General features: G+C 46.6%; 7 protein-coding genes across 7 annotated transcripts; 3 read left to right on the top strand and 4 right to left on the bottom strand.

Moving 5' to 3' along the window:
• Positions 1-5,740: 5,740 nt before the first annotated feature.
• On the top strand, positions 5,741-6,944 carry N7518_007802 (SGNH/GDSL hydrolase family protein; the record flags this gene model as incomplete). Its single annotated transcript, XM_057188729.1, has 4 exons — positions 5,741-5,837; positions 5,878-6,017; positions 6,086-6,222; positions 6,302-6,944. The coding sequence occupies 4 exons, from the start codon at positions 5,741-5,743 to the stop codon at positions 6,942-6,944; spliced, it is 1,017 nt and encodes a 338-aa protein (XP_057040432.1).
• Positions 6,945-7,319: 375 nt separating this feature from the next.
• Positions 7,320-9,936, bottom strand: N7518_007801 (DEAD-box ATP-dependent RNA helicase DBP2; the record flags this gene model as incomplete). The annotated part of the gene is made up of 6 exons (XM_057188728.1): positions 7,320-7,552; positions 7,611-7,739; positions 8,278-8,385; positions 8,444-9,412; positions 9,470-9,684; positions 9,881-9,936. 6 exons carry the CDS (start codon positions 9,934-9,936, stop codon positions 7,320-7,322), a joined length of 1,710 nt encoding a protein of 569 aa, XP_057040431.1.
• Positions 9,937-10,870: 934 nt separating this feature from the next.
• N7518_007800 (uncharacterized protein) lies at positions 10,871-12,948 on the bottom strand (the record flags this gene model as incomplete). The annotated part of the gene is made up of 9 exons (XM_057188727.1): positions 10,871-10,998; positions 11,056-11,271; positions 11,330-11,438; positions 11,491-11,556; positions 11,621-11,771; positions 11,831-12,375; positions 12,426-12,508; positions 12,580-12,761; positions 12,896-12,948. The coding sequence occupies 9 exons, from the start codon at positions 12,946-12,948 to the stop codon at positions 10,871-10,873; spliced, it is 1,533 nt and encodes a 510-aa protein (XP_057040430.1).
• A 289-nt stretch (positions 12,949-13,237) lies between these two features.
• N7518_007799 (DNA-directed DNA polymerase alpha catalytic subunit POL1) lies at positions 13,238-17,839 on the bottom strand (the record flags this gene model as incomplete). The annotated part of the gene is made up of 5 exons (XM_057188726.1): positions 13,238-14,218; positions 14,272-15,012; positions 15,071-15,628; positions 15,677-17,395; positions 17,453-17,839. The coding sequence occupies 5 exons, from the start codon at positions 17,837-17,839 to the stop codon at positions 13,238-13,240; spliced, it is 4,386 nt and encodes a 1,461-aa protein (XP_057040429.1).
• Positions 17,840-19,094: 1,255 nt separating this feature from the next.
• On the top strand, positions 19,095-20,048 carry N7518_007798 (uncharacterized protein; the record flags this gene model as incomplete). Its single annotated transcript, XM_057188725.1, has 4 exons — positions 19,095-19,184; positions 19,402-19,449; positions 19,688-19,757; positions 19,906-20,048. The coding sequence occupies 4 exons, from the start codon at positions 19,095-19,097 to the stop codon at positions 20,046-20,048; spliced, it is 351 nt and encodes a 116-aa protein (XP_057040428.1).
• A 5,056-nt stretch (positions 20,049-25,104) lies between these two features.
• On the bottom strand, positions 25,105-25,933 carry N7518_007797 (40S ribosomal protein uS9; the record flags this gene model as incomplete). The annotated part of the gene is made up of 4 exons (XM_057188724.1): positions 25,105-25,395; positions 25,529-25,600; positions 25,793-25,815; positions 25,888-25,933. The coding sequence occupies 4 exons, from the start codon at positions 25,931-25,933 to the stop codon at positions 25,105-25,107; spliced, it is 432 nt and encodes a 143-aa protein (XP_057040427.1).
• Positions 25,934-26,294: 361 nt separating this feature from the next.
• Positions 26,295-27,044, top strand: N7518_007796 (mitochondrial 54S ribosomal protein uL13m; the record flags this gene model as incomplete). The annotated part of the gene is made up of 3 exons (XM_057188723.1): positions 26,295-26,315; positions 26,405-26,765; positions 26,920-27,044. 3 exons carry the CDS (start codon positions 26,295-26,297, stop codon positions 27,042-27,044), a joined length of 507 nt encoding a protein of 168 aa, XP_057040426.1.
• Between the last annotated feature and the right edge of the window lie 183 nt (positions 27,045-27,227).

The following is a 27,227-nucleotide window of genomic DNA, read 5'->3' as shown; positions in this document are numbered from 1 at the left end:
ACCTGTTCCGGTTCAATCCCTGGGGAATTGAGATGGGATGAAGTTGCGACGCGAAACACTGATCGAACAGGTTTGCGCACAGATGCTTTCGAGATAAGAGATCTGAAAGACAAGGGACGATCAATTCACAACATTCAAAATATTGGCAATTCGGATTTCGAGCGCGTAGCTTCAAAAAGGTCCAAGAGATGGAAAAGATCGAAAAGATCAAAAAGATCGAAAAAGAAGGTTGATATACCAAGATTGATGCTTAATCCTTAGTTCGAGGATGCCTTGCAGGTGGCGGTAAGCACGAGGCACCGGAGGCGGAAAAATAGCCACGGGAGATACTAACGAAACTAGAGACTAAAGAGAAAAAAAGTCAGGAGTCAACGCGACTTGGAGCGGCCTAAAAGGTAAAGACGATTAGGAGAAAGGAAAGGCAGTCCTCGTGGGATCCGAGGATGCTGTGGATCCGCTGGGTGGACCGCGTAATTTTGGTTGGCGATATCGTTGGTCGGTATGGAAAAATTACATCTTTTATGTTTTTGGTTGTATTTCTTTTTTGAATATATTCAATATTGAATATTGGATCTAATGTATTGGGGCATAAACAGGATAATATATATGTATATCGTATATAAAGCCATATTGGAACATTTCAAAGAGAAAAAGAGGAAATAAAGAGGAAAAGAAAAGAATTAAATAATTTACTTTCTGATCTCGGACCATTCCCTTTTTCCACAGATATTTAACTGGCTTGGCCCCCTTTCCCCTCAGTGTCTTCCTTACCGGCTAAGCTTTCCATGTCCGTGTGATAACACCTTTTTCTTTTTTCTTTTTTTCTTTCCAGTTTCCAGTTTTTGGTTTGTAAAAGAAAGAGGAAAAAAAGCGGAACCCATCCAAGAGAGAAGTGGCAACTTGTTTCTCGCAAATTCTTCAATCATTCATACAAAAATCCCGACTATGAATGGAATATCAAAAATGGGAGGTATACAGGTGTTGTTGTTTTTTGCTAAGGGCTACTGGTTAGGTTCCCAACTGGAGGCCTCTTAGTCTACCCGCAACTCGGGTGCGTCGAGGGAGAACCTAGCGTGTATGGCCCGTGGGTACCAACCAAGATGTCAGAGAGGAGCCAGGGGAGGGCTTGAGCCTGACCAAGGTGGGCGCTAGGAATGGCGTGCCCGAGGAACCTCAACCGAGCGATGGAATCCAGGCTAAAAGGGGTATAGGGGGGGAGATGTAGGGAGGGAACTAAGGCAGAAAAGGGCGTAGCGCAGGTCGGGGGAAGAAGAAGCGATGGGACTCGGGAAGACCAGGCAGGCACTCGGTCCTTGGTGCGCCAATAGGAGAAAAGGAGTGGGGTGGGCGGTGGGGACTGGAGAAGCTGTGGATAGACCGGACTGGTTTGAGTTTAGCGTCAAAGTCTGCTGCAAAGGTTTAAAGCCGAGGCGGTTGAAGCCGGTGATAGCTTCTTTTCCTGAAAAGGAGGTTCAGTGTTGCACTTTGATTACAGTATGGTACGGAGTATACTGAATGTCTAAATATATGGAATGGGAATATATATGTAGCGGAATATACAACATATACAAAATGTATAAAGAGGATAACTATCTCCTACGTACTATTGACGTTCACTTCACACCTATCAAGTCATGGCAACATCTCGTCGCGTAACCGTCACGATACCTACAGACGCGGGAGTGGAGACAGTGAAATCACAACAACAACCCCCGGTGATCGGAGCCTATCTCCATCTCCTGACATCTGGACGTGTCTGGAAAAAAAAATAAAGATCAAATATTAGAATGATTCGATTTTAGAACGAAGTCCCGTTCCTACAATCTCGATCTCAATCCATACCATGAGTGATTTATGATGTTTCTACCAGATAACCGTTTCTACCCATATAGATAATTATAGTACAAAGCACATACCACACCAATCTCACCAAGGAAGAAAAGAGGAGAAAGGGGGCCCATCAATTTCCTAGCGGGATTTCCGTGGAACGAGCCCATTATCACCGCCAATTGGTCACGAAACTCACCAAATTGCGAGCGGAGTCCTCGGCGGCTCTCCGGTACGATCAGTGTATATAGTGGAGGATAGTATACGGCAGTTCTTATGTATTTGAATTCCCTTAATTAGCTATTTAGCTATATTGGATGTTGTGCTCCCTATTTACGGAGTACTCCGTACTCCGTTATTAATAATATTTACTTTCAGCCTCCCAATCAGAGAAAGTGGGGGAAAATCACTCAGTTACCGGTAAAACCCCACCCTGGATAAAAGCGAGTCTGATAGGAAGAATACGGGAAAAAAACATGCACAAGATGCAAGGCTCTCAGCTCGGAAAACCAACACACACTCTCTCAAGTGATGATTGGCGCTTTGGGGGCCGCATTCTCACCCCGCAGGCGCGGAACCTGTTCCTACACTGCCGGTGAGGAAAAAGAAAGTGGATGGGGGTTGAAGATATTTCATACTTTGGTATTTTTGTATTTAGTCATTTAGTCATTTAGTCAATTCTAGTTAGTTATTTTATTCTTCAGCTACCTAACTGTTACAAAAGTACCTTGTTATCAGGAAATAATAGTCTAATCGTCGATAATGCACAACTCAACACCGACAATCTCCAAACACACCAGTGGCCAGTGGGACCAGCGGACTCCGCGCGGACAACACACAGTGTCTAGTGCGGGATATCCGGTGTCGAGCGCAGAACGGGATGATCAATATCAAATTCATACGGCGCGTCAATCATTGGACGCCGCAGCCGCTCGGTATCACAGCGTCGTATGCATACGGAGGTCAACAAATCAATAATACCTTGGCCTGTACGGAGTCACTTCGGACGATCATCCCAGGCCCCAATTTCCAAAGCTGTTGGCGATTTGTGTATCCTATTTATTTATTTATTTTTTCGTTTCTCTCCTTATATATATACACACTCCGTACTGTAATATAAAGCGCCTTTCGCGGCTGTGCTCAAAAGGGAAGAGTACCGGCAAAATTAAATGTCTCAACCCCAAAAGTTGGACCTGCAGACGCTCATCCGTGTCACTTGATGCACGTGGGCCCATTTCTGCATGTTGCTAGGATATTGCATATTGCATATCAACTTGCCCTGTATAAAACTTTGTACGAATATCATCATATCCACTTCGCATATTTGCACTAAATGAGGTTAAACACGCTGGCTAATGGACGGGTCAGAAAGGAGGGCGGAAAAAGTACCCAGATGGGGTCTGGAGCCTACCGTTCAATATATGGGTATTATTTTCCCAGCGCTAATCGTTCAGGGGCGATCAGTAGTAAAGGCTTGACTTTGTTATTTTGTTATATGTGTTGATCGCGATCTCCAGCCGGGATTGCTTTTTAACTAGCCCTAAGCCCAAGTCCAAACAATAAGAAACCGAAGAAAGAAGAAAGAAAAAACTTGCCCTAAGTTGATGGCATACAGTAGTCTAAAGTCAATCCTAGAAATTGAAGTCTGTGCTCGGCAGATTTAAATATATAAACATAAATATCAAAGTCGACGAAACTAAAATTAAATTAAAAACCGCAATTTCCCTAAACTCCACACTTCGCTGGCCAGTGCAGATAAGTTAGACTACGCCGGACACAGTAAGTCTTGCTTCGGCAGATCGCGTTAGAGAGACCTGTGCGGATCAGCACACCCCGGATGATGATCATTGAGCGGCGATTGACTATGTGTCTTGGTCTTTCTCGCGGATTTTGATTTGATTTATTTTTAGAGGTTGAGATCGAAATGTACTAAGATGAAACCTCGGTCAAAGATATTGGCGTTGACCTTCTTGATATTGAAATCTTGAAATGGTAGGAGACTGGCTTGAGTCCACCAATGAACGGCACTGATTCTTGCAGGGATTAGATGCCGAGACAGGGATTTAAGGAAGTTCAGCGAGAATAGTATTTACTAGAAAGTGACTCATTGTAACTATGCCTATGAAGACACGAAATATATTGCCAGAATATATGCCTAATTTAATCTAGATATCGTTGCCATTTCAATACTGCGAGTCAAGTAGATGTGCTCAATACAGAAGCCCTAGGACCAACCAATCTGCCGAGCAGTGTATGTATATGTTGTATTTTCCATGCATGTTCTACGTCTGCTCTAGACAACACAAAAAGTTAAACACAAGTAAAATATACTCCTCTCCGTACTTTCTTTTTATCTTTTCCCTTTTCCTGAGTGGCGCACCGCACTATCGCCTGATACAGCGGCCGTTGTCTTACTAGCGCATCCCAGATACCCCCTAAAAATCCCAGGGTTCGCTTTCGATCTGGACCGGCGACATGAGTCGTACCCACCCTTGTTCTCCGACGATGCACGTCGGATGAAACCCCTTTAGGGTGATTGGGCGATTGCCATGGCGCTTTGAAGACGGAGGCGCTTATGCATACTGCGGGAATTGAGTTCCTCGTTCTACTCCGTACCGGTACTTTCTTTGACGCTAGTCTGTTGCCCGCACTACTGCACGTCGCTCCCTTAGGCGTTTCTTGGATCGTGTACTGTGTTTTCGCGTGTATTTTTGTGTATTCTTGTCTCGAGGGTCACTTCGAGATGAAGTACGAAGTGGATGTTGTATATATGCATGCACGGTATAGGCTTACCGAACTATATACTCTATACGAAGCACACAAAGTACACGCATTGATATGTATGTAGTCCTGTTTTTGGTGTTATGGTCAAATCCTCTGGGTGAATACTCCTCCAGACTCCGTAGATAGCAAATCGGTACTTGTGTCAGCTAATCACAAGACTATCGCGTTGTGCACGTGGCTCGGTATTTTTATAGCTCATAGTATATTTCAGAGACCTATGGCTAGCACGACGATATCTTGGAGTAAATCCATGCAGAATCCAATTCATTTCCAATCTACGGAGACAAGCACAAGAATGTATACAACCATATACAAAACCAAACCCAAAAAAAACCATGGCTATCTCCATGTAGCTTTACATCTTTGTATTTCAAGGTTTTTCGTGTCGTGAAACGCTAAAAGGAACCCACAGCATAACCTCCCTGTCGGCCGTTTAAGCATAAACCTTGAATGTCGAGCTATGCATGAGCGAAAATCTCGGCCGGTTTTGAAATTGACCCCTAGTATCATAGTAGTATATGCAAGTAAGGCGTTCTAGTTAGTGAGATTGATGACTGATTCAGCACACTTGTGTCAAATGAGGTAAGGTCTACTTCGTATAAGGCTGAAGTATAGTCTGACGCCCCACCAAGTACCTATACATACTTGCTTATTCTGTCAGCTTCACTTCATTTCCATTTCCTTGAGGCTCTTTTGCCCCGACAAGTGCTAATGAAGCATTCGGTTTTCTATGGAGGGCACCTGAGAGTCTGATATGTGGTTGATATATCTTTCCACGGGTTTTCTTACTACATGTGTTACAATATGCCTAATGTGTAAGAATATATTTGATATCTGTGAGTACAAAAAGCTCAGGATTCCATTCCCCTTTCCTCCACAATTGATGGTGAAGTATTCATGTAAAAAGTGCGGAGTAAATTAACTGATGGAAAAATATATTCCGCAGAATTACCCCGGATATTGATCCTTTGCGGGGTTAGACGAACTACTACTAGTAGATCGTCTACTCAGAGATCTATATATTCTACTACCTAGAAGAAGCATGCCATGATATCCTACGCAATTCTACCTTCCTTTATGCTAGACCTACCAATCCAATTGAGTAGCAAAAATTGATTATCCTGACGATATGCGTCCTAGCCATCGCCTCTGGCACTATTTTCGCCAGAGCAAGTCCTCTGTCAAGACCCGCCAAACTCAACTGGTCATCGACCAAGGCTCTGTGAGTATATCTAGCCTAAATCTTGCAAGCAGCACTGACCCCAGACCAAAGAATTGCCTTTGGTGACTCCTACACTTATGTCCAGGGAACCTTCGGACACCAAAATTTCAGTTTCATTGGCGACCAATTCAACCTCGCATATGATGCCGAAACCCTGCTTTCCAACAAGATAGTCCAAAATCAAGTAAGCTTATATATTGACACGATTGAATCAAACACAGCACCACTCGGATATTAACGTCCCACGTCTAGACCGCAACTGCAGAAGGCGGTCCGAACTGGGTCGAATATCTCACAAATTGCGGCATCCACCAAGGCCTCACCTCACCACAAGACTGCAAAAAGCAACTCTGGGATTTCGCCTTTGCAGGCGCCGATATATCAACCGAGTAGTAAGTACAAGTACAAGTACAAGCACAACCACACTCCACACACATTTACGAACAAACTCAACTAACCAAAACCAAGCACACCACCCCACCACAACTTCACAGTCTCCCTCTTAGACCAGATAAACCAATTCAAGAAATACGGCCACCCAGCCCTCCTACACAGTCTACCAAGCTTCACCCAAGACAAAACCCTAGTCGCCATCTGGATCGGCATAAACGATATAAACGACAGCGCCAAGTACGCCGTGAACTTCCCGACCTTCTACAAAAGCCTCATAGACACACTCTTCACATCAGTGGAGACCCTCTACAGCCTGGGCTACAGAAGCTATCTGTTCATGAACCTGCCGCCGCTAGACCGCACGCCAGGGAACCAAGCAAAGAAGCACCCCAGTCCGAATTCCACGCAGGTCGGGTGGTACAATGCCGCGCTGGCAGATCATGCGGCTGGATTTGCGGCAAAGCATAGAGAGACGCGGGTTATGGTCTTTGATGCGCATGCGAGGCTGGAGGCTATGCTTGATGAGCCGTACAAGTATGGCATTGTGAATACGACGGACTTTTGTGCTGGGTATGATCAGCCGGATATTGCGGTTGCGTATGAGAAGTATGGGTGTCCGACGTCGTTGGAGCGGTATTTCTGGTTTAATTCGGGTCATATGACTAGCCATGTCCATGAGGTTTTGGCAGGGGAGGTGGAAAGGTGGTTGCAAGGATAACGACTTGCAAGCACATTCTCAGGCTGTCTACCAATAACTTTGACAAGATCGAGAAATACTTGGTGAAATGTTTGAAGAATAAGAATAATCATTATTGCAGATTGAAGTCAAGAGACTTCGGCAAACGCTGTCATGAAACTTTTTAACTAATCAACATGTATGGACTCATCGAGAACTGATGAATCAAGATCCGAGACTGTAAAAACCCCGGAGGATAGAGACGGAACAAAAACTAAGTAAAACTTATCTATGACATCGAAGATAACGCCGTCCTGCCCGAGTTACGCATGAAGTCAAAGAAATGGGAAAGAGTCTACCGGGATCGCACAATACTAGGCAAAGTGGCTGACTGCACGGGGAGCAGCAGCGAAGCATCTACCAACGACGGTTGCCGCCGACGGGAGCAGAGTTGGAGGCAGTGAAACCACCACCACCACCACCGCCGCCGCGACCACCACCCCAGCCACCACGGCCACCACCACGTCCACGGCCACCCCAGCGACCACCACCGCCGCCGCCGCCGAAGCGAACCATCTCGGCAAGACGGGGGTCAACCTGCTGCTTAGCTTCAGTGAGGATAGTGATCAAGTCACGAGCCTGCTTAGAGTCTAGAGAAGGGAATGTTAGTACAACTTGCGAATGTCCAAAACACGGACGAAAACTTACTGTCAGTGGTGAAGAAGGTAATGGCGGTACCCTTGGCACCGGCACGAGCAGTACGACCAATACGGTGGACATAGTCCTCCGAGTTGTTGGGGTAATCATAGTTGAGCACATGAGTGATGTCGCGCACGTCTTTTCAGAGGAAATTCGTTAGCAAATAGAACATTAGTGGAAATATGAGGAGTATGGCCATGAAGGACCCTTTCTCCGTCGTGCAGGACTTGATGCATCACTGCTCTCTTGATGGGTTTCTTTGAAGAAAATCCCAAGGGAAGCGAATCCATGGGATGGCGGTGTTATCATATCCTAGAGAAACCTTGGAAATGCAGCCTTCAACAGTTCAACAGTTCAAGAACAACGCTGTGTGAGAGAAACTTCGACTCTTCTACGAGCCTGTCACACAAGAGATGGAGAATAGAGAATCAAAGCCAAGCTAGAATGCCTGCTGCTGTGCTGCACTGTGAGTCCAAGGTACTCTTGGCATGAGAACCATTTAGGATGACCAAATACGCCTGGACGCGGCGTATAGACGCCGACGTGCTTCGAGAGAGTTGAGCACCGTGCCATTGTATTACACAACGTCAACACGGGTGAGTGTTTTCAAGGGCCCCTTAAGGGGGGACAAGAAGGGGGGAGGGGAAGAGGGGGGAGGGGTGTAGTTTGTTCATACCAATACCACGCGAGGCCACGTCGGTGGCCACCATGATGGGGCTTTTGCCTTGCTTGAACTCGTTCAAGACCCAGTCACGCTCGTTCTGCTGCTTGTCACCGTGGATGGCTGGAATGTATGTTAGCACCGTACACATGTGTTAGTTGGGAACCCAAAGAAAACTTACAAAGCGCGGGCCAGCCGTCCTGACGGAGGAATCGGGTAATCTCATCTGCGACACGCTTGGTACCTGTGAAAATGATGCACTTGTTGGAGCGGTCCTCCATAATCTTCTCAAGATGCTTGATCATCTTGTCACGCTTCTCAAAGTCCGAGACGACCTCGACAATCTGGGTGATGCGGTGGTTGGCGGAGAGATCTGTGGAGCCGACGTTGACTTGAATGTAGTCGTTGAGGAAATCAGAAGCGAGCTGACGGACATCCTTGGGCCAGGTAGCGGACCACATGCAAGTCTGACGATCAGGGCGAATTTGGCCGATGATCTTGCGAATCTGGGGTTCGAAACCCATGTCAAGCATACGATCAGCCTCGTCAAGAACGAGGTAAGTGACGCGACGAAGGTTGGTACGGCCAGCCTCGAGCATATCAATCAGGCGACCGGGGGTGGCAATGCAAACCTCAACACCGCGGGAGAGGTCACGAATCTGAGGACCCTTGGGGACACCACCGTAGACACAGGTGTTGCGAATACGGGAGGACTTTCCGAACTTGGTAATCTCAGCCTGAATCTGGACAGCCAACTCACGAGTAGGAGCCAAGACCAAAACAATGGGTCCATCGCCGGGGGCGAGGAGAGGCTGAGCGTTGATGTGAACAATAGCGGGGAGACAGTAACTCAGAGTCTTGCCGGAACCAGTCTCGGCAATACCGACGACATCGCGTCCGGACAGAGCCATGGGCCAGCCCTGGGACTGAATAGCAGTAGGAGCGTCAAAGCCCTGAGCCTTGACCTCAGACAAAACGTACGCGGGGAAACCAGCCTCGTCGAAGGTTTCGACAGGACGGGGCACATTGGTACCCTGAATGGCCATCTCCTTCTCCTTGCGGAAGGCGATAATGTCTTCCTCCGAGCGCGCAGTGACATCGGGGTGCTCCTTGTAGAATGACTTCTCAAACTTGGGCATGGTGTTGGGATCTAAGTGGAACCAAAGTTAGTATTGCGTCAACACGCTTGTCATTGGAATCAACTTACCCCAGTCCTGAGTCTTCAGGCCGGCGCCGAGGTTGTTCATGCGGTCACCACCGGCAGCACCGCCGCCGTAACCACCACCACCACCACCACCACCACCGTAGCCGCCGCCACCGCTGTAACCACCTCCACGGCCACCGCCGTAACCACCACCGCCGCCGCTGTAACCACCACCACCGGAGCCACCGTTAGAGTAGCCGCTGTCACCTCCGCGAGAGCTAGAATAGCAAAGTTAGGACGAATTCTTCTGCCATGTGCGAAGTCTCTTTGGTATTGGTTGGGAGACCACGATAGGAATCCCAGTGCCCAACGTCATAACAAACAACTGTAGGATCAAGGCCTTTGCCAGAAAACCGTGCAGTTGATGAGATAGACGAAGAAGACAAAGAAAAGCCTCGATGAGAATGAACTTACCGGTAGGAGTCACCGCCGCCGCCGCCACCGCGAGAGTAGCCACCTCCGTACGACATGATTAAGTCTGCGAAGGGTTGATTTTAGGGAGAGAGAGTGATTAGAATCCGAGGAGGAGAGTATGAAGTAGGAAGAGAAGAGAAAGAGAGACGAGTTCACAAGAAAAGGTAGGAAAAGGTAGGGAACTTGAATGAAAAGGAAGGAGAAAAAATAAAAAAAAAAACTGCCAGGGGAGGAAGGCGCGAGGAAAAATTAGATTAGGCTTAGCGCCCTTTGTGTTTTTCTTGGTATCATCACATGACCAGGTCTGGAGCAGGTGCCTTCCAGACCGCCTGCCTAAAAAGGCTTAGTCATGACTCGCCGCTTTCGTTGCGTTTGTCTATTTTGCTTTTCATTGGTTGCTGTTATCGACTTCAGGCAGAAAATTTAGAAATTATTAGATTCACCATGGATACCAAGGGGGCAAATAAGTCTCTTTGAGTGGCGATAATGTTTGACGGCAAAGTGAGGATTTTCGAAAACAAATAGACTGAGAGTCTATAGATAACTATTTGAGAATGCATAGCAGCATGAACTATCACTAGAGAAAACATATAATATGAGCGAAAAAAAGAACTATGGCCAGGGTAACTGAAGTGAGACGAATAGCGTTTTGCCCCATCGTCTTGAATAATATCGGAGCGCGATTATCTTGCCTGGGAATACAAGTCCGCACGTCAGTCACCTCCAGATTCTGACCTTCGAGCCCTTGTAATCTACTTCGAACAGTTCATAGCCTGAGAATGCTCTAAGCTGAATCTAGCTGAACGCCCAATTTTTATTTCTATGGTTCCAAGGCCTCACTAATATCTCCATCAATGGTAAGAAACATGAGAACGAATTGTTTATAACAGATGAAATGGAATAGACAATAGAATATCTGGACTTAGATGGAGTGATCGCAGCAACTCGTAAATTGAACGAGGTGTAGATAGCAGCCTGGGATCTTAAATCCTATTGCTCCTCGCCTCCGAGGCCCATATCCCAGAAACGAATCTCCAATTCCGTAGCTCGAACAAAGATCTTGATCAATTCTTCCATGCGACTGGGTGACACATACTGCATGTGATCCTCTAGCAATGCTATGACATGAAATGAGTCAGTGAGATGTTCCACTCGTTCTTCACAATCTGACTTACCTGAACCCAGTCGTACAGCCTCCGTATAGTCGTCGGCAACATAATTCTCGATCCATTTCCAGTAGGTGTTCCCCACTCGAAGAGTTGCCTCCGCCGTATGCAAGCGTTTTGCAATAGCGCCGTATCCGATCAAGCATGGTGCGAGGGCCATTTGGAGAGCCAGCCAGTCCTCCGACTGGCCTACATCCAAAATGTATCGGCTGTATGCGGTGCAAGCTATACATATCGAGATTAGCACATCTGTCGAGTTTGTAAAAAGGCACGACCGGCCTACCGATAGTTTCGGGTGTATCTTCCATCTCCTGCTTGGAAAGACCAAATGAGGCACAGTAGTCGATGTGCAATGCCATCTCCCGCTGGATGTGGAGGACAATTTGGGCCGACTGGAGTGATTGTATTAGATTGTTCTTGAAAACAAGTACGGTGAGCACTTACCGCTGCTATTGAATCTATGCTCTTAGCCTTGTATGATGCAAGTGCATTGCTTCGGGCAAATTGTACCTACAGGTTGAATCATGATAAGTTGAATGCCTTCTTCCAACCGGATTGAAGATGGCTGTCTTACCAGGTAGAGATAATCTTGCACAAGATACGCCTTGAAGCGTGCAATTGGCAGTGTGCCCTGGCTCATGCCCTCGACAAACTCATGGTGGGTGAATTGCCGCCATACTTGCTGCACATCTTGACGATCCAAGATGTACTCAATAAATCGGCCGCTGAATATCATATCGTTAGGACTTAGAGAATCAAAAGATATAGGGAATGGGTCACATACGGCGCAAAGGGCATAGTGTATGTGGAGTGGAAATGATTGATCGGCCCGCTCCCTTTACCTAGGTCAATGCTCGTCTTGATCCCTATCTCAACGAATCGCACGGCACTCCGGACCGCTCTGATCATGTCTTTACCGGAAGCCAGGTTTGCAGCAATTGCCGAAGCAAGTGAGCAGCCCGTACCGTGGGTATTTTTGGATACCAAGAACTCTGTCTCAAATAAGGTGGTTGTCGTCCCATCAAAGAGGATATCCACGACTAAAGTTACTTCTTTCGGGTCTTGAGATGTCTTGAGATATTTCGTCAAAGGAAGGTGACCTCCCTTGAGGAGGACCGCCTTGGGGCCCAATGAGCAAACCTTCTTAGCAAGATCAACCATTCCCTCTAGGTCCTTTGGTTCGGAGGTCTCTGCTCCGGCATCTTTCAACAAGAGAAGAGCCTCCGGGATATTTGGTGTCAGAATTGTGGTCAAAGGAAGCAACTTTGTCCGTAATTCCTTGACTGCCTTTTCAGGTAGCAACTGGGAGCCACTAGTGGAAACCATGACCTGTTGATGCCTGTTAGAGTGACAATTTGAGAACAGGACATTGAGCCTACCGGATCTAGAACGACTATAGGAACTTTGTGAGCTTGTAGTGTTTCTGCGATGACATCAATGGTCTCAGCAGAGGAGAGCATGCCTAGGGGGTCATAGGTCATCAGTGGCAGTTCTAGATGGAAAAGTACGAATCATGAAACGCAAATGACTTACCCAGTTTCACTACATCGGCACCAACATCTTCTAGTCCAGCATTGATTTGCTTTCTCACAAATTCCGAGGGGACGACAAAGATGTCTTGCACACCTAGTGTGTTCTGTGCCGTCAACCCAGTGGTGGCAGTGAGAGCATAGCATCCATGGGCCGCAAGGACCCTTTGATCAGCTTCGAGACCACTGGAACTTGTTAGAGCTTTGTTATAAATCATGATATAGCGTAAATGATAGGGAGTATCGCTTTGGAGATAAGTTGATGGGGTACATCATTTTTTTTTTCTAACCGGTTTTTGCGAGAGGATATTTAGACTTACGCTCCGCCTGAACTGTCCGATCCTGCAATGACCAAAACCCTTTTGACAGACATGATTGAAAGAGCCGGCCAGCAATTGAGAAGGATATCTGCTCTGCAATGGATCAAGCTGAAGTGAAGAATGACGGAGTGGGGTGGGCATCCATCAAGAGAATTGGGGGTGGGGTGCTTAAGTAACGATAAGACAGATAGATCTTGATATGGATGAAATATTAAACGTCCACTCGAGACACTTGTAGACCCTAAAATATGCAATTCGATTTAATCATGACAATGCTAAACTTCCAGACCCCAATATCCTTAGATATTTACAAACATCCAAAACCATACGCCGTCGGGGCATCTATTGTAACATAAAGCGGAAGAGACCATCCATCTCAACCCATTGACGACCACACTTCTTCAGGTAGTTATCTACCACCCCCTTGATCGTACCGAATCTTGTGCGATTGAACTCTGCAAGGGCGGCAACACTGTCCTTCTTTTCTCCTGTCTCTTTCTCGGCAGCGACCTTAGCTTTTTCGACATCCCAGAGACCGGCAAAGTAGAGAAGCTGGTTGTATACCTCTTTCTCCGAGTACTCGTACGACATGCGACCTAGACAGCCTTCTGCACGACCTCGGGGACCCAAGCAGCGGTGTCCATAAACGCTGATTTGCCGTGTGCGATTGCCACATGACGAATCGTCACAGACCAACCAGCCTTCATAGTATCGCGAAGTCTGTTGGCGGATTTGGTTCTCCACTTGGGCGACAATTGTCATGACCGAGAAGGGTTTCTGGCAGCTCTGGTTCGGACAAACGATTCCGTGCGCAGTGCACATGTGCGACGAGGTCACCAGACCCTCATACACAGATTGTTCTTTGCAGTATCGGCATATTAGGGACAGTCGCGTAGAATTGGCAAACCGAACCGAGTCCGGGATCTGGGACTCGAGCGGGGTGACCTCGGCGTTTTGCTGACTGTTGGAACTAGAGGTATTGATCTGATATTTGCGAGTATCAAGACCCAAGCACTCGGCAAGACGAACGGCATCGGTGCCAGGAATTGGGGCGCAGAGACGCTCAATGGGAGGGAATATTTGCTTGAGCATGTAGAACTCAACATCTGGCTTGAGCCCTGAATCGGGCTTCAGCACATCCTGCGGGGTGTATGATCGCTTCGCAGGAGGGAGAGATGAGGTTTCAGAGTCTCCGTTGGTCACAATATATGAGATGACGTCGTTCGGTCTAACTGTCTTGCCCCGGGCAATTTCGCGGAGAGCGACTTGTGCCGGTGGCATGCTCTCTTTATTAGGGTACTCCTGGGGTCGTTTTGAAAGTTTCTGATAGAGCGTTAGCAAGGTGATCCAGAAAATTCTTCAGGTTCATCACATACGGTGTATATCACGTATTTCTGCACCGGGATTTTATATTCCTTCATCCTGTCTGCAAGCTCACGCAAGTACTCGTGAATGTTGTTGAGAACGATTTCCTGATCTTCACCGGACAGAATTTCGTTGAGTAGCTTTGATGATACCTCCTTTGAGAGGGCACAGTATTCACGACGCTTCATGTCAAGACCCTTGACCTCAAGTTTCTCCACGTACTTGCCATCCACCTCGGTAAGGTTGATAGCAGCGTACTTCTTCTTGGCATGTAGTAGAAGCCGACGGAAGATATTGTCGATATCGATTTCTAGAAGTCGGTAACGTTCGTTGACCGATTTCTTGAACTCTTCGCCAACCTTGAGGGCGTCACTCATGTTGTCCATATTCGTATTGATCATGACCGAATCGGTGTCACCATAAATGACTCGCAATTGCTGGCTTTCGGCCAATTCCTTGGTGTTTCTCAGAATTTCACGTCCCTTAAAAGTGGTGAGCATTGCCAAAGGACGAGCGTAAAATCGACTCTGTGTGTATCCCAAGCATCCGTACATGGAATTGGCAGTCAGCTTCAATGCCAATTGTTTTGTGTCCCATACGGCCAGTTGTTCGGGTGTGGCACGCTTGTCTTTCATCAACTTCTTCACTTCGCGTCGACGACTAACCAACGTCGCGATCAACCGAGGTAGAACGCCTTGTTCTTGGTCAGGGGAGGGGACATCTGGCACTTTTTCTTCATTCTCATTCTCGGCCTAGTTGCAAATGTTAGAACAGAGGAAACAAGACTAGGGGTTGGTTGGGTTAATTTACCGTAGCTGTTCGGTCCACTGTTGTGAAGCAGATGTTGTATTCCTGAATAATACTGGGATACAGACTGTTGAAGTCCATAACAAGGACGAAGCGGTCGTAAAGACCTTTTTCGGGCTCGAAAACAAGACCGCCCTTGAATTTGTCCTTCTTTTTCTTGTCGACCACCTCATCATCGTCGCCATCTTGTATTTTCTCCTCTGCCTTCTGAAGACGAGACGAGTACTTGTCCGGACAGATGTATTTGTTGCGATGGAACTCATGTAACAAAATATACTCGTTGCGCTCGGCACGCGTACCGCTAAGTGTGCGTGCCCACGAATTACCCGCGGTATTGGTTAGGACCTTCGTAAGTGGCAGCATCTGAAGACGTAAAACCAATGCCGCAATGAAGTATGTATCTGTATCACAATGATTGACAAAATTCATGAGACCTTCTTTGGTGGTCGCCCAGGTTTTCAGTGCCGCTTCGGCATCCAGTTCCTGGCGTACATTGCCTTGACCGAGGTAGAGTTGGCACATCTCAGTCAAACTCCATGATTGACATTTCATCATAAGAGACTAGTAGCTGTCAGCATTGTGATATACCCACTTTAAGGAGAAAATTACCTTGCCCATGTCATTGGCAACATCACACATCAATCTTCCAGCAATCAACTGCCTTTCGGCGAAGAAGTTGCCACCCTTGTTGAAATTCTTAGGCCAATCTCCACGCCTGAGTCGGCCAATACGATGCCATCCAGGCGTCTTCTTTTCACGCATCCGGCTGAGTAGAATGCCCAGGTCGACATCCTGCAACTGATGGCCCATGATCACATCGGGGTCCATCTTCTCGAACATAGCCAGGAACTTACTGAGCAAGAACTGTTCGCTTTTTTCAAGAATGACAGTTCCTTGCTGATTTCGTGCTTCGGCTTCAAAATGCATTGGGTATGATCCACCAGCAGGGCGCATGACGGTGAATGTCTTGCACGGAAGCTTCTCTGGTGGAGTGGTATCAGTCAGAGAAACGTCTTCATACACCCGGGCACTCGCTATTAGAATCTCCTGCTTGTTCTCCTTGACATTGAGCTGGGTACGGAAAGAAAGACTCATTAAGGTCAAGGGCGGGGCATCCAGGTTCTCGGAATCTGGGACGAGGCTGATGAGAGCTGGTTTGGTGGCCTGGCATTCGAACTTGCACCAGGATGCATTGGTTACTGCAGCAAAGTCTGCCTGATCGATCTTGAGCCAGCAAGGGCCCATTATATTCTTCCAGAGAACAAACTGTTCAAACAGGGAGGTATTGGTACCGAAAACGTTTGAGAAAGTCTCTCCCTTAGTTTCCATTGGCAGTGCAGCCTTATCGTAGGGGTAGAGTAATTTGAGATACTCCGCCTCCTTTGGGACCCCGGGCATTTCAAATGCGTACTTCCGTTCGCACGGTTTCATCTTGTGCATGCCGACTTTCAGTCTTGACATCATCTCGTCGACCTCTGAGTAAACATCTTGCATGTCAACCTCCTCTTCCGTCGCTCGTCCTTGCTTGTATCGATATTCACGCGGCAGGAAATAGAGCTTTCGCAAGATATTGTCAATCTTAACGAATGCACTGGTGTATGATCCATTCTGCTTGTTCTTCACTTTTCCGAACAGACACAAGCTGCCGTTGACTTCTGTGTAGTCCAGCCAGAATATGCGCAGACTGCCGTCCTCTTCGACAACATCCTGGGCGCGCAGCTTCCCAAATGATCGCATTTCCGGGGCTGGACTACTGAGGACGTTCAATTTGCTCCTCACGTCATTCCAAGAAGCATCCATTACTTCTGCCATTGACTTGACTGGGGACGAGCTTGCTGGTGTAGGAGCAACTTCATGCTTGATCTTCGGGGGCGGTCGACTGCCGGTCATGTTGATAGTCTTCGTTTTAAGGCTAGAGTCTCCAGTGACTTCTGCGACGTCCATGAGGTCAACATCATCGTCTTCTGGCTCTTCAGCCTTGACCGGTACAGTGTTCCTCCGTTCCACCGCTTTAATAATTGGAGACGAGGGCAGTATATCGCTCATGGGAACGTCATCATCGTCTGCCATCGGTAGAGGGCCGTCATCGAGATCGTCAGAGTGGAGTGCCGGGTCCTTCATTAGCGAGCTTGGAATGTGATTTTCGTCTTTTGCGTGAAGCTTCTCGCGGCGACGCTTCCCAGACAGAGGCGGGGAGAGAACGCGAACTTTGCGTCGGGCTTCTGACTTGACAATGTTTCGTGTCGGGGCGTGATTCGATACGACATTGGTGTCGACCTCTCCGAGAAGATCGGCCATGAATGCATCGTCCTCGGCAGTAGCAGCGGGCTTGTAAAACATTTGTCAAAATAAGGTGGTTGGATTCCACGAGCAAAAAGCACTCACCTTGGGTTTGGGAACAGAAGCCGCAGCCTGTCCTTTGTTGAAGTACTTGGATATGCCATTGTTAATTTTCTCCTTTCGCTGTTGTTCCTCTTCTCTCTTTCGTTTGGCAGTCTTGCCCCGTGTAGGTAGTTCGTCGCTCTCGTCACTGTCATATTCTGCTGTCTGTTCGTTCCATACCTCGCGGCCATCGTCCGCGTAACCGGCACCGTTATCATCGACGACAAAATCATCCTGATCAAGACGATTTCGGATGACCTTTTTGTAGCCATCATCATCAACCTCGTCGTAGATATCGCCCTGGTCCTCAACCTCGTATGTGGAAAGTCGTTTCTTTCCTGAGGCACGGAGGGCCCTCAGCTCGGCCAACCTTTCGCGGGCTGTAGGCATTATGGTTTCTTCAGGGATCACTACCCATTAAACTGAGTTGGGTGCCTAAATAAAAGTAGATAGGATTGACGATTGTTGCGGGGAAAGGGAGGATGAAAGGAGTGCCGCGCCATTCATCCAGGCACGCGAACACCACGCGTCAGGTCGCGTTTGCCCTAGTTAGAGGTAAAGTTTGCCGGTAAGATTATGTCAGCACCGTAAGTGTTTCTGCCTCAGGTGATCATAGTAATTACATCAGCCATGGAATGCCTTAGGCGAACATACCCGCCCTGAGGCGATCATATCGTGCCCTAATATCTCTAAGTCTAATGATTCGCGCAAGATAGGCTTCAAAATCAGAGGTGGCCAGGTCGTCTTTCCCTCCTTCAGATTTATTGTGTCAAATTTATTAGAATATATAATGCAAACATACATTTTAATTACCACATTTCATTAGACCATAATTGGCTCGGATAGAGGCATATGGCTGTCTATGTGTTTAAAACCCAGCCAAAAAGCCCAAAGAGAGGAAACTATTTGCTTGTGAAGGGCGTAGTTACTCTATGAATGAATATGAGACTACTATGATAAAGGAATAAGCCACCAGTAGTATAAGCCTGATATCCAGGGCCATCAATATACATACATAGTAGGTACAATGATTACCCTACTCATAATTCGATACAGCTGATTCTTATAACAAGTTACCTCTTGATTGGCATTACTAATTGACGACAGATAGTTAGGTCTGAGGTACACTCAGATGATCAATCGATCTCTCAATGTGATGCATGCAATAGTCACTAAGACCATAATATTCACAGACCGCGATATTGACAATCTACACCTCGGCGTCCTTGTGTTGTAATCATGATTTCTCAGGTGATGAGCTACCCGCGTTTTCTGCATGGCCGTACTATAGGTCGCTATGGCCGTAAGTCGCTATGGCCGTATTATAAGTCGCTATGGCCGTACTATAAGTCGCCCCGGCGATGTAATAACGGACTTCTTTATATTTAAACCACAGTTCGGTCCCTTTACTACTTTCTCTTTCATATTTTTTCCTCTCCTACTTCTCTTCCTATCTTTCTGTCGCCGTGACACTATACTTCTTTGATCTTCTTACCCTCGAGAGGTGTTCCAGGTTCAGAGTCCGCTGTCATTTTTCTCAGCTCTCACAGCATGCCGGTGAGTTCAAATTGTTCTCTTTCCATCTAGTGATTTCTTTGTTTCTAGTTCACTAGTCGCTGTGGTGTTTCATCCACCCCGTCGCATCATGGCTCGTTTACCAGTCACGTCCACGAACTATGGGTTGCCCGGCAGAACACATCAAGTTACAAGACACGACTTATTAGAAAAGACCTTGGTAAGTCTTCTACCTTGCAGTATGCCGGTGAAAAATCCTAACTGGTCTCCTTTGCTTCGGTACCATGCATGTCGCTTCCATCTATCACACCAACGAGCCATGAGTTGGACACCAGAACATAGCACCCTTCATGAGACAGGGAGCACATGGAATAGATTTTGATGAGCATTCTACTCACTTGCCACGATTGAATCAATTTGACTAATTTTCAATGCAGGGCATCCCTCAATACCGTCAGCAAAATTCCCACACACGTGGCAGCTGGGTATGTACGATGGACGGACAGAGTTGAGCTGTTTATTTAATGTAATGTGACAACTTCCCTTTCTCGTCCAATGGCATTGGCATCCCGCAAAATGATGACAGTTTCTCACTACACAGAGCTCCCTAGTCTTTACTCTAAGTATGGACTTTGAGGACAAGAGGTGACAAGAACCGTCTGATGCGAGACTAACTACCTATCTAGGTCGCTTTTCGTACTTCTTACTCCTCACTCTTTATAGGAACTTTATGATAGCGACTTGGCTATTCAATCTGCGGATACATTGATGCAGTTCCCAATTTTGGATCAAGGTATGCCCTAACCCGTTTTTGTCTAATGATAGTCGCAAAATGATGAGAATTCTTACTACACAATATGGAGCTCCCTAGTCTACGGACTTCGAGGACAGGAATGAATAGAACTCTGATGCGAGACTAATTAACCCAATCAATTACCTAGGTCAGATTTCGCACTTCTTGCTCCTCACTCTTTGTGGGAGCCACTCGACTCGAGCTACGGGGCCAATGGGCCGAAAGCGAACTCTCGATGAAACTGAAAGGATCAAGCTGATCCGGGTCAAGATAAAACAGTACTTGGTTTGATCCAACTGTTTGTATAATGGAATAACGTTCGAATATTTTTGCTAACACTCTCAAGAACCTAGGTGTGTATTCCATTTTCACTCCTCGATATGAACCTCCTCTCATTACACAAGCAAATGAATATTGGGCTCGATGAACCCGAAAGCGCATGTTATGATGAGAATATACTATGGAAGTGACCGTGCCTCGCCAAATGACTTTCCAACTGGCTTACATGGTCATTCAAGGGGTCACTGGACACGGTGAAAAGGAAGATAAGAACTCTGATACCATGCGAGACACAGGATATTGCTTTCCTGGCTGATCTTATGGCCCTTCTTAGTCTGTTTTGATATTGGAAACTTCTGCTAATAATCTTGAGATCTTCTAGGTTTCCATACTGCTTCCAACCCCACAAGCACAATTGATACTCGGTGCCACAGAAAGGCCATTTCATGATGGTTAAAAAATATTACACTTTGAGGGAACGTGGACCCTCGGAGCCAATGGACTCAGTGATAAGTTCGAAGCACATCTGATACAAGGCGAAAATAAGTATATCATTTCCCTGACTGATCTTGCACATCTTCTGCACTTGCTACGTTTTCTTTTCTTTTCTTTTCTTTTTTTCTTTTGACACTCGTGATATCTAGATTATCCCATAATTACTTTCGGGTGAGACTCAATATGGCTCTAATGGATTCCTAGCAGAATGAGCATCTGAAGTATCGGTCAATGAGGACTACTACAATTTGAAGATGACGATGACCCCGAGTTTTCGAGAGATCAACGGACACAATCAAAAAGTTGAGATTGAACACTGGTATGAGTTGAATAAACAAAAACACTTGACTTCCATGACTGACCCGTCTGTCGTTGTGATCCAATTCCACATTGGGTCTTCTAGTTCACACTTTCAGATCAAAGGATTTCGTCTCTTTTATTCCTTTTCCATGTAAACTGTATGGCTTGATACAAATACCCCGAGGATTTGAAGACTAATATCTAGGGGATTTGAACATCCACGGCTTTCAATGGTCCGAGGGGCTACAGCAACCTGCCTGAGACGCGACAAATCAAAGGCTTGATTCGGACTAAGCCGTTGGAAATTCTGTTTTCCTTGTTCGATCCCAACTCCGTGTGTTGGTATGCAGCTCTCTGGCTGGTATGGGACGAAGATCGACATTTTCAGAGTATGGCACAATCCCTCTCACGTTGATATTGGAATCTCTCGACTAATTGTTCCGATGTACCACTTTAGATTGCCAATCACCCATTCAGGTATGACCTGACACATTCTTTTTTCATCTAATGGCAATTGAAACTCGCACATGATGACGATTTATCACTACACAGAGCACCTTAGTCCATACTCTCACTATGAACTTTGAGGACAAGAAATGAGAAGAACAGTCTGATGCGAGACTAATTGCTCCTCACTCTTTATAGGAACTTTGTGGGAGCGACTCGACATAGTCGTACACATGGCGGACACATTGATGGATTGCTGATTTTGGATCAAGGTATGACCTGACCCTTTTTTATCCAACGATGATCGCAAAATGATGACAATTTCTCACTACACTATATTGAGCTCCCTAGTCTACGGACTTTGAGGACAAGAGGTGATAAGAACAGTCTGATGCGAGACTAACTACCTATCTAGGTCGCTTTTTGTACTTCTTACTCCTCACTCTTTATAGGAACTTTATGATAGCGACTCGGCTATTCAAACTGCGGACGCGTTGATGGATTTGCCAATTGGATCAAGGTATGACCTGATATACCCCGTTTTTGTCTAATGATAATCGCAAAATGATGAGAATTCTTACTATACAATATGGAGCTCCCTAGTCTACGGACTTTGAGGACAGGAATGAAAAGAACTCTGATGCGAGACTAATTGCTCCTCACTCTTTATAGGAACTTTGTGGGAGTAACCCACTATGGACACATTGATGGATTGCTGATTTTGGATCAAGGTATGACCCGATATGTCCCTTTCTTTTTGTCTAATGATAATCGCAAAATGATGACAATCTCTCACTACACAATTGAGCTCCCTAGTCTACGGACTTTGAGGACAAGAGGTGATTAGAACAGTCTGATGCGAGACTAATTACCCATCTAGGTCGATTTGCACACTTCTTTATAGGAACTTTCTACAGACACATTGATGGATTGCTGATTTTGGATCAAGGTATGACCCGATATATCCCTTTCTTTTTGTCTAATGATAATCGCAAAATGATGACAATTTCTCACTACACAATTGAGCTCCCTAGTCTACAGACTTTGAGGACAAGAGATGATAAGAACAGTCTGATGCGAGACTAATTGCTCCTCACTCTTTATAGGAACTTTGTGGGAGTAACCCACTACGGACACATTGATGAATTGGCAATTTTGGATCAAGGTAAGTCCTGACCCTTTTTTTATCTAATGATAATCGCAAGATGATGAGAATTCTTACTACACCATATGGAGCTCCCTAGTCTACGGACTTTGAGGACAGGAATGAATAGAACTCTGATGCGAGACTAACTACCTATCTAGGTCGGTTTACACACTTCCTCCTCCTCACTCTTTATAGAAACTTAGTCGTGCATACTGCGGACACATTGGTGGAATGGCAATTTTGGATCAAGGTATGCCCTAACCCTTTTTTATCCAATGATAATCGCAAAATGATGAGAATTATTACTACACAATAAAGAGCTCCCTAGTCTACGGACTTCGAGGACAGGAATGAATAGAACTCTGATGCGAGACTAATTACTACATTCAATTACCTAGGTCGATTTGCGCACTTCTTGCTCCTCACTCTTTGTGGGAGCGACTCGACATAGTCGTGCAGTGACTATGGATGAGTCCAAAGGCTCGCGAGTGATGACCTTCTATGTCTTCTTTATTTGGTGACTTGCTTTGGCAAGACAACGAGTAGAGAATGCATACCTGACGCGAGGACGAATATCAAGAGAGATAAGTTTTCCCCTATCACATTTTCATTAACAATTGGATACTTTAACGTTTGTCGAGCAGTCTGAAAGCTCGCGAATGATGATCTTCTATGCCTTCTTTAGTTCGTGACTTGCTTTGGCAAGACAACGAGCAGAGAATGCATACCTGACGCGAGGACGATCAAGAGAGGTAAGGTCTTTATCCACCTATGCTTCATGGTGACATTTTCGATCAGTGTGTTTCGACAATATCGAGACAAAAGGAGAGAGGTAAGTTTCCTATTCCCCTGTTCGTTGACCATGATCTTTTAAAGGAATATCCCTACGCTCATCATTGGATGACACCACACTTATACTTCAGTGCTGGTCGAGGCAAGGCAAGTTTTCCATTCCCAATTTTTATGGACGTTAACAGTTAGTTTTGAGAGAACCTTCCCAAGTGGATCAACCTTCAAACTCCCAAATGATGACCGTTTATCCCTGCATTTCGAAGATTGGCATGAGCCCCAATCAAAATGAAAAAAAAACTTCTGATGGGAGCTACACAAGGTTTCCACTACAGAGGATTGATCTCTAGAAAGATACGTCGACAACTTCCCTATATCTTGGCTGCAGTGGAGTTTTATATCTCAAGTGCGAAGACGCCTGTGCTTCCGTGGCGATTGAGATGAACAAAGGCAAGTTTTCCATTCCCCTGCATTTTTGTAACTGCTGATTTCGGGCTTTTAAATGAATGCACGTCTAGACGATGAATCCATCAAGTGAGCGAGCCTCGAAATTCATATATGATGACTGCTGAATTGTTCAATTGAGTGCCTATGCCGAATGCATAGATAGGTATTGGCATTAACGAGAAACCAGATCTCGACATAGGGTTTACCGAGAAGGTACGTTGGGAATCCCCTTATGCTGGTCGAACCTGATGACATTTTCAATAGTATCCGAAGTGGCTGAGCCTTGGAACTCTCAAATGATGACTTTAACGTTCTTATTCCGTCCAAGTGACTGCATTGGTAGGCATCAGTGAAAGACAAAAAAAAATCTGATGAGAGTTCAATACAAGGTCGAGTCTCATAGCACTTTAAGTGGGTAATCCCTCGACCCAAGATGATGAGCTTACACTGACCCTATGCCTTCCTACCGAAGATTACCCCCAACGAGGAAAGAGAAGAATTTCTGACCAAGAGAAAGCCAGAGTTGGTCGGGAGAAGACATTGCACCTCGCCTACTTTGGTGATGACTGGGTCTTGTATACTCCAGATGAAAATGTAAGTGCACGACCGATGCGTATCAACGATGATGCCAGACAAGATCTGACTGATGTCTAGTCCCGGGCTGCTGTCTTGATACTGGAGAAGAGTTATTGGAGAGGTTGAGGAGCACTTCAAGAGGAGCTGGTGCGCGAAATGTCGAAAGAGAGCTGGGGCACTGGCTGAGTGCCAACAATTCTTTTTTCCTGTATGCAAGGATTCATGTAGCATACACTCTCTGGCTACGACATGGAATTGAAATATTGTCCAATTTCACTGAGGTTCGGCGGTAAATCCGAGTGACAGATAGTCAATGTCCGGGGTAAACTTGTTGTAAGTATGTAGAACCACGAATCCTATGTGGTCCAGTATGGGAGAGCGAGGGGCGAGGACCTCGGGGGTTTACCTTCAAGAGCATATACTTGCCAAGTTTGGCGTATGGAGAACATAAATCCGGGAAAAATAAGACCAATGTTGTTAGAACACTATAGCCAAAAGATTCCAAAACAAAGGCTTGAACAAGATAAAACCCAGTATCATTGAGTAGATTTTCCTGGCTATGCTAGGTATTTTTTCCAGCCGTGCAGGACAGCGCCAGTGAAAAACATATCAACAAGGCACCGGAACAACAACCAGAGGTTATTTTCCCAAATTCCTCTAGCCCGGTCCTCAGATCTCTTGCAAGAGCGGTTAAACCGAACAAAAACCGCTCAAACATCCCCGAATCCTCCCAAGTCCCCAGTCCACCAAGAAGTCATGGAAACAAGTCGTGATGGAAAAAACATATGAAGACAGACATATTCCATTTCCCCGTTGCCGTAAACTTTTCTTTCCCTTTTCGCCGCGTAACAAGTGAGGAAGAAAAATTTAACGGTAGGACTTCTGGTAACGGGAGCGGGCACCGCGACCACCGAACTTCTTGGGCTCGGCGCGACGGTTATCGGCAACCAGGAGTGTGCGGTCGTACTGAGCAAGAGCCTGCTTCAGCTGGTTCTTGGAGTGCTCATCGACGTACTTCTGGTAGTAGGCGACAATGGACTTGGCGATAGCCTGACGGATGGCGTAGACCTGCGAGGTGTGACCACCACCGGTAACGCGGACACGGATGTCGACACCGGCGAACTTGTCAACGCCGACGATGAGGAGGGGCTCGTAGACCTAAAATTTCGAGGGTGAATTGTCAGAAACCGAGTTCGAAGACGTTTTCCCATTGCCATTGTCGCTTGCGATTCGTGCGAATCTTTTCGATTGTGGCGCGCGGGAGGTGGTTGAGCGAATGTATTGTGCGTACCTTGAAACGGAGGATCTCGGGCTGGACCAGGGAGAGGGGCTGGCCGTTAACCTTGACGAGGCCCTTGCCTTGCTGTAAAAAGTCTCAGCGTGTTGTCCAGTTCAATGTGTATAAAACCCCCATGATCGCGCAACATGTTGTTTCGTATATTCCAAAATTCAACCCCAGTTCTTCATTTCGTGCACAATTCCTTTCCGACAGTTTTCTTTCCGGATATTTCGAAACAACGTATTGGGACCGAGAGAGTAGAGGCGTTCATCATACCTTGCAGTGGGCGACAGCGGTGGCTATTGAAAACGAAATATGTCAGCGCACGGGTTCATTCACTCTGGTCTCCGGTCGAAAAAAAGAGAGCTTACCCGTCTTCTTCTTGCCGAAGCATTGCACACTCGGGACGGAAGCCATGGTGGATTGTCGTGGGGGAGGGAGTGTGTTGTCGAGGGAGATGGAAAAAGAGTCACTTGAATTCCCATACACAGTGATTTGCCCTTCCGTGCGGGTTTCGCTTAGTGTGCGACGCTAATTCTACTTTGGGACTAGCGTGGCACGAGACTTAGGGCTTGGTCACATGACCGGAGAACTTCAATCGGGGCGGGTTAGAGGCTACAAGCAATACAGGGAACGCTGAGATCATCATTATCTCTGACATTTAAGCGCTGGGTCTGTTTTGGTTGCTAGGATCTTCAATTGAACGACTCCGCCTTTCATTAATTGTCTAATTGTCCCTCGCCCCGGCATATACACCACCCTCCGCCGCGTCAACAAGATGTCGCAACTCGTCGGCAAGGTAAATAGTTTCAATGCGGAGCCTTCCGGGCCAACCGCGCATGCCCTGAACTCAAGCAAGCAACTCGATTCTAACCAGTAACGCATCAGACTCGTCTCGCCTACTCGCGTACATGGCACTATGTCGACGCTGGCACCGATGAACGATCCCTCGGCCGCCTCGCCTCGTCGATCGCCCTCGTCTTGATGGGCAAGAACAAGCCGATCTTCGACCCTTCAACAGACTGTGGTGACTATGTGGTGGTTGTGGGATGTCATGATCTCAAGACAACAGGAAAGAAACGATTCCAGAAGAAGTACTACACGCACACGACACGGCCCGGTAGCTTGAAGAGCATGACGATGGATCAGATGTTTGCCAAATGGGGTGGTGGTGAAGTCCTGCGCCGCGCTGTCAGGGGCATGCTGCCTAAGAACCGACTGAAGGATGCCCGCCTCGCTCGATTGAAGAGTAAGTTCTAGATTTTTATGCTCCTGCTCCTTGGATGGGTTGCTTGATTGGTGGAGATACACACGGGTTCATCTTCGAAGAACAACGGGGACCCTATCCATTTAGCCGATCTACTTCTTCACGTTTTGACCCAGTCTAACCCAATGTCGTGCAGCTTTCGAAGGTGTCGCCCACCCCTACAAGGAAAATATTGTCAAGTTCGGCAACCAATCGATGATCGGAAATCTGCCCGAAGTGCAGGAAGCATTCAAAGAAGCCGCCGACAAGCCAAGCGCATAAAGCACCCTTTTTCATCTCTCCTTGTTTCGTTATTTTAGAGCGCCGACCTAAACCGGGTCCGTGTCTACCTGTATTCTATTCTCCTGCGATGTTATGATCCAACCGCACAAGCGCATGGGTGTGGAGTCCATTTGGGATATTGCTTTTGATTATCTACTCTGTTGACTTGGCCTCGGACTTTTC

This window comes from Penicillium psychrosexuale, assembly GCF_028828465.1.
Source record: "Penicillium psychrosexuale strain IBT 29551 chromosome Unknown utg000004l, whole genome shotgun sequence".
Lineage (NCBI taxonomy): Eukaryota > Fungi > Ascomycota > Eurotiomycetes > Eurotiales > Aspergillaceae > Penicillium > Penicillium psychrosexuale.
This window is presented reverse-complemented; position numbering and strand designations above follow the sequence as displayed.